At 38.1% G+C, this 10,000-nt stretch overlaps 1 protein-coding gene across 5 annotated transcripts in view; it reads left to right on the top strand.

Moving 5' to 3' along the window:
• Axud1 (AXIN1 up-regulated 1) overlaps positions 1-10,000 on the top strand; it is a 105,356-nt gene that overhangs the window by 66,490 nt on the left and 28,866 nt on the right. For all 5 annotated transcript variants that reach the window (XM_070144849.1, XM_070144851.1, XM_070144848.1 and 2 more), the window contains 2 exons: positions 3,554-4,664; positions 8,282-8,511. In XM_070144849.1, coding sequence (XP_070000950.1) covers positions 3,563-4,664; positions 8,282-8,511 — 1,332 coding nt within the window. In that variant the 5' untranslated portion in view covers positions 3,554-3,562. The remainder of the gene's footprint in view (positions 1-3,553; positions 4,665-8,281; positions 8,512-10,000) is intronic.

Genomic DNA, 10,000 nt, shown 5'->3' with positions numbered 1-10,000 from the left:
GTATACACACACATACACACACACACAAATATATATATATATATATATATATATATATATGTATATATATATATAATATATATATATGCATATATATATGTATTATATATTACATATATATTATATATATATATATATATATATAATATATATATATATATGTTTATATTATAAAAAAATTATATATGTATTATATAAATATTTTATGTATGTTATATATATATTTTAAATATTATATATGTATACACATACACATACAGTATATAAACAAATATACATTGACAACTATATATGTAACTGAATCCCAAAAAATATAGAATTCTTACATATGTGTGAAAAGAGTTTGAGATAATTAATCCCCAAAAGTTTGTCATTCTTTCCTGCTGAACGACTTCAGTTCAATAAGCATTACCTGTAAAGCAACAGCACACGGAGAAAAAATGTTGAGGTAATGCTGTTGCTCAAGTGACAAAATTAATGAAAGCTGTTTGTTCATTAAAGTCATCGCCATGATATCCCTTGATTGGCAAGAATCAGGGATTAGGCAAGGGGGTTGAAGGGAGCGGTGTCCCCTGATAAGAGAAAGTCAAAAGGGCTTTGCAATTATTCACTTATGTTGCAGGGGAGTCGAGGGGACAGGTCCGTTGATGAAGATTAGGGAAACCGAGAGGGTTCTTTCATTTGCCGATAGGTCTTCCATTTTTTGTTTTTTTGTCCTTTTTTATATATTATAAAGATTTCTTTGTGTTTGTTTACAATCTGTCATGGAAATGGTCGTTATTACTGAATTAGATTTAGGATTGATGTTCTGCAAAGTTTTGACTACACAGGGAAGTGTACATTTGATATTTGGTCAAATGTTTAGATGAAAGTATTGGTTTTCAAAATAGGAATTTTTCTTGCAATAATTTGGCTGTTTTGTTTGCAAATGTGCTTGAAACTTGCTATCATATTGTGATGGATGGCCAACAATTTGAATTTCTACTAGTAATTGTTCCTGATTATTCAATCTCATGGTACACAAGAAATCACCCAAAAATTATTTGTTTTCCTAATTAAATATAACATATCTGTAATATTAGCTGAGCGGTAATTCTTTACACTACGGGCACATTCACCATAGGCTAAGTCTCAACTCCATGTCACAAAATCTGATGAACAATCTAAATTGCTGTGACTGGGAGTGCCCTTTGGGTACTGCCCGAGAGAAGGGTTTATTTGGGGCTCTGCCCCCAACACCCCCTGGCAAAAATTAACTTCATTATGGCAAGATAGAGCTGAAACTCCATCACCAAGTGGAGTAAGGCTGTGAGGGTTGCCTTTCGTGTCTGCAGGTTATTTCTGGTACTGATGGCTAGCTTCAGTTTGCCTTACCTCAGTGTGTTAATACTTCAAAAAATTAGTTGTGTTTTATTTAAGACCTATTGCGATCTGTGTTGAAGGGCAGTGTGATTGCCGTAGCCTCTGCTCTCAAAAAGAGGATTACCTCTGGCAAAATAGAGCTTGGTTTGGTTCCTTAATTTATGATAAGTCTTAGAACCTTGTTGGTTGTTGTTTGAGTCCTTAATTCATGGAGCTTATATCAATCATCATGAATCCATTGTGTGACATTTTCTGAAAAGTTTACAATTGTTATTATAAGTTTGAAGATAAACATTCAGAGCATCACCAATATGATGTTTTCTGAAGGTTCTATAAACCGTTTTAGCTGAATGACAAGAAATATGAAGAAAAGAAGGACCAAGCACACTATCACATTTTCTGTCAATTTTTGCTGATTCACATGAATTTGAGGCCTTCTATATATTGCAGGCTTGTGCAAAGCCTCCAAGACTAAGACTGCAGTGTATATTTTTTTTTTGCTAATTTCTGTCTAAGTTAGAGTTTATTGATAAGTAAAATGAAGGAATTTTGTTTAAATGTAACCTATCCTCAGCGGATATTGTTTTGTTTACATGACGATATTGAAATTAATGTAATAGGCAGCTATGATTCCAAGGACCCAGGTTTTTTCTTTACATGAGCCTTATATTTGTTTACTTGGGGAAGGTGGCTCTCTCTGCCAGTGTGATAGGGAAGTTCATATGGAAAATAAAAAATTGACAGAAAAAGTGCGAGTATAATAGGGCCTTTAGGCGTGGAACCCTCTGACAGCACTGTATTTCAGTTCTCATGTCCAATGTTAATAATTTTCCCTGTAATGCAGTCATATCAACCTGGAGCTCTGACTACAGTAGCATGAAAACACCCACTGATGTGGATAATATTTTCATGTATTTGTCTTGAATGAACATCACTTAGTATAGCCTTAATTCAAATGATGTTGTAAATAAAGTAAGAGATAGCTCAGCCTCCCTTTGGAAGGTGAACACATATTTGGCATTTTTGTGTTGATTTTCTGCATAGCCAGGATGTCAGTATGACTTTGTGTAAATATATACAGTAATCGTAATTCTTAAAAAAAAACACACACTCACAATGATTTATAGTATCCATGTTTTATGTTAGTAATGATAGTAAAGTAGTTATGTCAGGAAAATGGGTATAAATCAATATAAGCCTCATTACAGTTTTTGATACATATAGGGTAAACAGGAACTAATAGCCCAAAAAATTACATTTTCAAGTGGCCAGGTAATTTCTCGTGAAACAGGGAATGAATCCAAACTGATGTTGAAAGGTATCAGGAAATAAAAATGTTTGATTTTTGAAAATCTTTTCTTTTGAATTTTGTAACTTTATTATTTACAATTTGCCTCAACAATTCTATTGAGGAAAAAAGCATTAGAATGTCTTTATCCATGATGTATATATGTTGATTTTGTGTATTGTTTACTTTCTGCTGGTATACATGTTTTGGTGAATACAGTTGTAATTTTACTGTTAATCCATAGTTAAGATGGCATGTAGATGTCTGCCATGCCTACTGTAATTTTGATTTATTTAGTTGTTATTTTTTTGCAGAGACGGTTTCACAAGTGCTTAGTCACCTGGAAGTTAATTACTAGTTGTATCTATTTCACCTGTTTACCCTTTTCCTTGATTTTTTTGAAAGATTCTTTCATTTTTCTATTGATGGTAAGTATTGTTGATAACATGATGTTAAGAATAATAATTACAGTGTCCATATTAACAGTACTAGAAAAGAAATCCCCGAAATTCAAGGAATGGGAAAATTAGATGATCCCACGTAGGTCCTCCTAATTGACTCCTTGGTGACTAAGCATTTGTGGAGCCATCTGTGTGTAAACAAAATTCACAAAACAATGCTGCAGTGGACAGTACATGTACCTGGTACTGATGGGTTAAGATGAGTTCTAGGAAATGTTTTTCATTACTTTAGTGACTGACATTCTTGTTTCATCTTTGGTCTATATATAAACTAGGTTTTATGTATATCGATAGACCTAACCTTAACTCCGGGTCTTTGGAAAGGAATTAGCATTATTACCCTACAGAGCTGTGTAGTTCTAAAGATTTTTTTCTTGTCATAGATAGTAATTTGGGTATTTTTGGGTATGCATAATCTTAATACCTTTTCTTTTGTCCACAGTTGTTTACTATGTCGGAGCAAGAGACCAGTAGAAGCCCAGAGAACGGAAGAGCGGATGTGGATGACCTCTCTGAGGCGAGGGAAGACTCCTCATGTGAAGTGGAGAAGCCATGCTGTTCGGACGTAAATAGTTGCCTTAGCTGTGACAGTGGTATGGGAAACACCGTCTTCTCCTCGCCAGAGAAAGGTGAAAAGGAGAACAGTGAACACTCAGATGACAAGGACAGTGACAGTAGCGACCAGAACGAAACGCTTACTAGAGAGAATGACCCCAGTAAGACGGCTTTTGTGAAGAGCCAGGCTGGTGCTTCAGACCCAGTGTGCAACCCTCAGAGTGAAGTAAAGGACAAGATAGTAGACAATCATGTTGACAGTGCACTTTGCTTGAATGGTAGTGTAAGTCTGCCAAAAGAAGATGAACAACTGATTGTACAAGAGAATCAGGGGAAAGAGGAGGAGAAAAATAATCTTAGTGATTTAGGTACAAACAAAGTAAATCATGCTAGTGAGGTACTATGCAAAGAGGACAAGGACAACAACAAAGAAATTGTTAAGGAAGAAGACAACAGTGAGAGAGGAGATGCACATGGCAGTGTTGACTTAAAGGTGAATGAGGATGTAGGACCCAGTGAGAATAGTGTGAATGTGACCGTTAATCTTCAGGACAAGGCTACAGATAGCAAGAGCGATGCAAAAGAGAATGTTGCAAATGAGATTGAGGTCAGTGTAAGTGATAGTGACAATGTAAAATTAAAAGAAGTGCCACTCATTGTGAAAGGTAATGAAGCAAATACAATGCATGTTTGCCAGAGTGATTTTGATGGCCCAAAGGAACTAGTCGGTGAAGGCATGGCTGTGGATCTGGATATCAACAGAGATACAGACTCGGAGGCGGGAGAGTCCTGTTACAGCGAAGACCAAGAACAAGTGGACGGCTGTCAGGGGGGGAACGACTGCCTGCATCAGGATGGGACGTGTCACACTCAGCAGAATTGGGATTATCTCATGGATGAAGAGTTCAATGTCCCCAGAAATCCAGTATTCAATGGTTCTGCAGATCAGCTGTGCAGAAGAAGTAACTTGAAGAGGAAGGCCAGTGAGGAACCTGAAGGTAGAGTAAACATTATTGAAAATTTTGTTTGATGATTAATCAGTTATATTTCTAATATCATCTTCATTGCCTAACATAGAAAAAACAAACAAACATTTTCAGCATTGTGCAGGTTAGCAGATTCTGAATAGTGCATTGCAGGAACTTTTTAAGAGTAGGCAGTATTATTTTTGTTCTTTCATCAGTAGTTCGGATTCTGGAGAAGATGAACGGGTATGATAAACGTACAATATTTTTAGTCTTGAGACAGGTCTTCTGTATATTTTAACAATGGGAAATGAAAAACCGTTTTGCAGCATCCTCAAACATTCTGAACAATTTGTGAGACAGCTGGGTAGTATTTCCAGTTTTTCATGTAAACATTTCAGAGCTATAAGGGAAACAGGTTGGGAGTGGTGTGTCTGGTTCAAGTGAGAGAGAATGGGAGTGAGAGTGAGAGTGAGAATGAGTGAGAAAGAGTGAGAGTGGGAGTGAGTGTGAGTGGGAGTGCGTGAGAGTGGGAGTGCGTGAGAGTGGGAGTGCGTGAGAGTGGGAGTGCGTGAGAGTGGGAGTGCGTGAGAGTGGGAGTGCGTGAGAGTGGGAGTGCGTGAGAGTGGGAGTGCGTGAGAGTGGGAGTGCGTGAGAGTGGGAGTGCGTGAGAGTGGGAGTGCGTGAGAGTGGGAGTGCGTGAGAGTGGGAGTGCGTGAGAGTGGGAGTGCGTGAGAGTGGGAGTGAGTGAGAGTGGGAGTGAGTGAGAGTGGGAGTGAGTGAGAGTGGGAGTGAGTGAGAGTGGGAGTGAGTGAGAGTGGGAGTGAGTGAGAGTGGGAGTGAGTGAGAGTGGGAGTGAGTGAGAGTGGGAGTGAGTGAGAGTGGGAGTGGGAGTGAGTGAGAGTGGGAGTGGGAGTGAGTGAGAGTGGGAGTGGGAGTGAATGAGAGTGAGTGAGAGTGGGAGTGGGAGTGAGTGAGAGTGAGTGAGAGTGGGAGTGGGAGTGAATGAGAGTGAGTGAGAGTGGGAGTGGGAGTGAATGAGAGTGGGAGTAGGAGTGGGAGTGGGAGTGAGTGAGTGGGAGTGAGTGAGTGGGAGTGAGTGAGTGGGAGTGAGTGAGTGGGAGTGAGTGAGTGGGAGTGAGTGAGTGGGAGTGAGTGAGTGGGAGTGAGTGAGTGGGAGTGAGTGAGTGGGAGTGAGTGAGTGGGAGTGAGTGAGTGGGAGTGAGTGAGTGGGAGTGAGTGAGTGGGAGTGAGTGAGTGAGTGGGAGTGAGTGAGTGGGAGTGAGTGAGTGAGAGTGGGAGTGGCAGTGGCAGTGGGAGTGGGAATGGGAGTGAGGGAATGAGCAAGTTTAAACAAATGTTTTGGTGCTGTTGTTTGAAGTTTTTGATATGCAAGGAATTAGAATGAAAATATGAAGTCATCGAAATTTTCTTGAATTAACAAGTCAAGGATTTTTCAAGAGTCCTTTTTACAAGTTTGTTTCATCACCAAGATTGTTGATGCTTTTGTGTTTGTTTCTTATGAAGACAGAATGTTTATTGAATTTATGAAAAAAAGTATCCGTTGTATTTTGCAATTTTTGTAACATTTTATTTTTGCATTGTTCATTAGATGGTTATTAGCTCTCTAATTAAATAGATAAGATTTGTATTGGTTAGTCAATTGTTTGAGTGGTAGATTTGCTTCTTTCTTTTATGTTTTAGGATTTAGAAGTTTTTTGATATTCTCAGTCTAGCTATTGTCTGTCCAAAACTAAAGTTTTACTTTTTTTGCATCTTTACATCGCACATCATTGCGATAAAATCAAGTTTTAAGAAATTATGTATTGCCTCAAGAAATAGTTAGTAATAATGAAAGATCACCAGGGAAAGTATATAGGAGATCTTATCATTTATGAAAGTTAACCATATGGCATTAGATAGGAATGGGTATTAGGGGATGGCTGGTGGATGTACGTACAGCATAGTGTTGTGCTGCTGGATGAGAATGGATATGAGGTAATGGCTGGTTATGAGATTAGATGAGAGTGGGTTTGAGGTGACGGATGGTGGATGTATGTATAGTGTTTTGCTGCTGGATGAGAATGGATATGTGATAGCTGGTGGATGTACATTGAGTGTTATGAGATTAGATGAGAGTGGGTCTGAGGTGGTGGCTGGTGGATGTATAGTGTTGTGGGACCTGTTCACAAAGGGTTAAAAGTGAAGTAGCCAGAATCGGTGACTTGTGACACCAGAAAGGATGTGCGCAGAAGAATGCATTTTCCTTATTTGTTTTATTTATTTTTTATCCATGTAGGAAAATAGTGTGCTATTTAGAGTGATAGGAATTGGTTGCAGCTGCATCAACTTATTACAGTGTAGTATTTGAATTAGGTTGATGGAAGTAAGGCAAGAATTGTGGGGAAAGGAAATTTTATAATGAAATGATAGAAGTAAGTTAATAGAATTAAGGTAATAGATACAGAGATTTGTAAAAGAAAAAATAGGATAGCAGGAAGGAAACTGACAGATACAGAAGCAGGTTATGACAGTACTCATTGAGGAGAGAGAAAAAGAGAAAGGTTGATGGATTTAACTGTAAAGGTGAAGAGTTAGATTGAGAGAAGGGAAAACCAAAGATGCAGATATACTGATTTTTTTTCTCGATTTGAATGTCCAGCTCATTTTACAAAAAGTTTCTTATATATAAGAACACTCATTAATTTATGTGTTGGTACTTTGGTTTAAATTGAAACCACTTTGTGTCATTGTAAGTATTTTTTTTAGATGTACTGTAAACCCTTATTTTTGTTGTGAATTACATTCCAAAACTCATGTAAATCACTTGTACATATAGGCCTAAGAATAGCTCAAGTCAGTGCTTCCTTCATAGTTTTAAAGCTTTTGAGCAAGAAAAGTGTTCAGTAATACACTTTTGACTGTAGTGATGTGAACTTCATAGCAGAGCAGTGCAGGTGTGAATATGCAGTATGAATCAGTGCATTGCTCCTAATTTTAAAGAGTTCAATCAGCTGAAGTGTTTTGTCCCATGGTTATGGTGGTGCAATGTGTACTACGCCTCTGTGCACAGGTGGTGACTGAGCTCAGTGATTTGGACAACTCAGTCCAGGGCAGTAAGATATTTTAGTTTTGTTTTTTGTATGAAAAACTTACGTAGAGAGTGTTAGCAGTCATAGCGTACCTCTGCTATTGTTAGCCTGTATAAACCCATTGTTTATATTTTGGTGGTTCACATTAAAACATTGTTTTGACAATGAGTTTAGTAGAACATGAGAGATTTCTTTAGATAAGATGTGGATGGTGTTTTAACCATCTATGCTGGGGCATATCTTCATACAAATGGTAGGCAGATTCTAGTTTATGTTTTAGAATGTATTCTGTTGCTTTTGCAGACTTTTTCAATGAATACTGCAGGCAGCAGAATTGTGTTAGTTACCCCTCTTATTGTAGGGCTACTGCTTTCTTTGGAACCCTACCATTGAGAGGGGTAACTAATATATACAGCATCAGGCATAATTTAGGTGTATTCTGAGTGAATGTTCTGAAAATAGCCTGAATCTGGGAAGTAGATGAGGTGCATATATAGGCATTTGTATATTCATGATTGTTTAACATTAGGGTGCTAATGTTTTCACTCTTTATTCCAGATGTCTCTCCTCCAAAGTGCAAGCGGGGCATACAGTTTGAGGGTGTGACAGTGTTCTATTTCCCTCGGTCCCAAGGCTTTACCTGTGTCCCATCACAAGGAGGGTCTACGCTAGGGATGTCACGTCGACACTCCCACATAAGGCAGTTTACCCTTGCCGAACATGCCGTCGAACAGAGGCGGGCACATCGGGAATATCTCCTGAGGTTACGACAGCAACGATCAGCAAGGGTCAGTGACTAGGGAGTAATAGTTTTTGAATGAAAGTATATATTAGATAACACTTTTTTTTTGCGTGCATTAACCAAGTTTGTGTGAGAAAGATTATACAGTTGCTAGAACTGACGCAGAGAACCGCAAAATTAATCTTTTGATTTGATTTTTCTCATGCTGTACCATTTTTACAACAGTTTTGATCTTAAGTTTTGAGATTAGGAAAATAAGAAAGAAAAATTGCACTTCAGGAAATCAGTCTTACTACCCGTAATATTCCAATGTATGCCATTGTTTCATAAGGTAAAAATGGTATAAGTTAGTCATGATTTTTATTAAAGAAAATCTTTGGTTTTGTAATGTAAATATCTTTTTCTGGGGATTTACAGAGAAATTTAGTAGTAACGCAAATTATTGTTGCTGTATATTATACAAAATTGTACTAAAAGAAAAAAATACAAATCTTTAGTACCAACAGAAATACAAAATCTTAATTTGTATATTCTGTTGATACTTAATGACTTTTTCCTTTTTTTTTTGAATTAATGGTGACAAAGATCATGCAGTCAGACATTTAGTAATGATTGGTCAGACATTTAGTAATAATAATAATTGACACATACATGCACAGGTATGCACATATTGGGCACCATAAATATCCTGCCCTGGTTACTCGTTCTCATATGAATGAAACAGAAGTCAGATTTTTTTTATTACAGTTTTGCTTAACTACAAATAAGTTACATTTATTCTGATGGATCCGGGTGTTGTAAATGTCATGTCATGGAACTATTTGGCTAAGGGCTATAGTGACAGGAACATGTCGTCGTGAGATATTGTTGTCGAGTGGTAGATGATGAGAATGTCTTGTTGTGATTGCACAAAGCTCTTCAAGGAAGATTAGACTCAGCTGGCCTTTAGGACGAAGCTCTTGCATTATTTCCACCAGTAAATGAGGGTGGAATGTACCCTCTGTGAGCCATACCTGGAAGAGCACTGGGTCTAGACAGGACACTTTCCATGTGCAGTAACTTACTTTTGCCTACCTTGACTGGTGCTGCAGGGTGTTCAATGAAAAATTTGATAAGATGAAATTATATGATTATAATACTGGTAATATATTGTTACTTACTGTTATTGCGTGGAGTTGTAGACTGCTCAGTAAAAACAGGCTACCATCTTAACCCATTTACGACGGGTGTCCCATATATGAGACACCTGGAAAAATAAACTTTGCCGGGCGTTCTGCCAGTGTGATGTTGGATTGGAGCTCGTGCTTTGAATACATCTCAGGCTGCGGCCGATGCGCGGACAGATTCCGGGCCGACCCCACACGCTGATTTTGTAGCTGCCTCGAAAATATTATTTTCGGCTTCAAAATATACCCGCATTAGTGGGTTAACCCATCCATCCCGGGTGTCACATATATGAGACACAAGGAAAAAATAAACAGTTTCGGGCTGCCCGCCAGTGCGATGCTGTCTCGGAGCCGTGCTCCGCGGCAAAA

This window comes from Penaeus vannamei, chromosome 32 (genome assembly GCF_042767895.1).
Source record: "Penaeus vannamei isolate JL-2024 chromosome 32, ASM4276789v1, whole genome shotgun sequence".
NCBI classification, from domain to species: Eukaryota; Metazoa; Arthropoda; class Malacostraca; order Decapoda; family Penaeidae; genus Penaeus; species Penaeus vannamei.
This window is presented reverse-complemented; position numbering and strand designations above follow the sequence as displayed.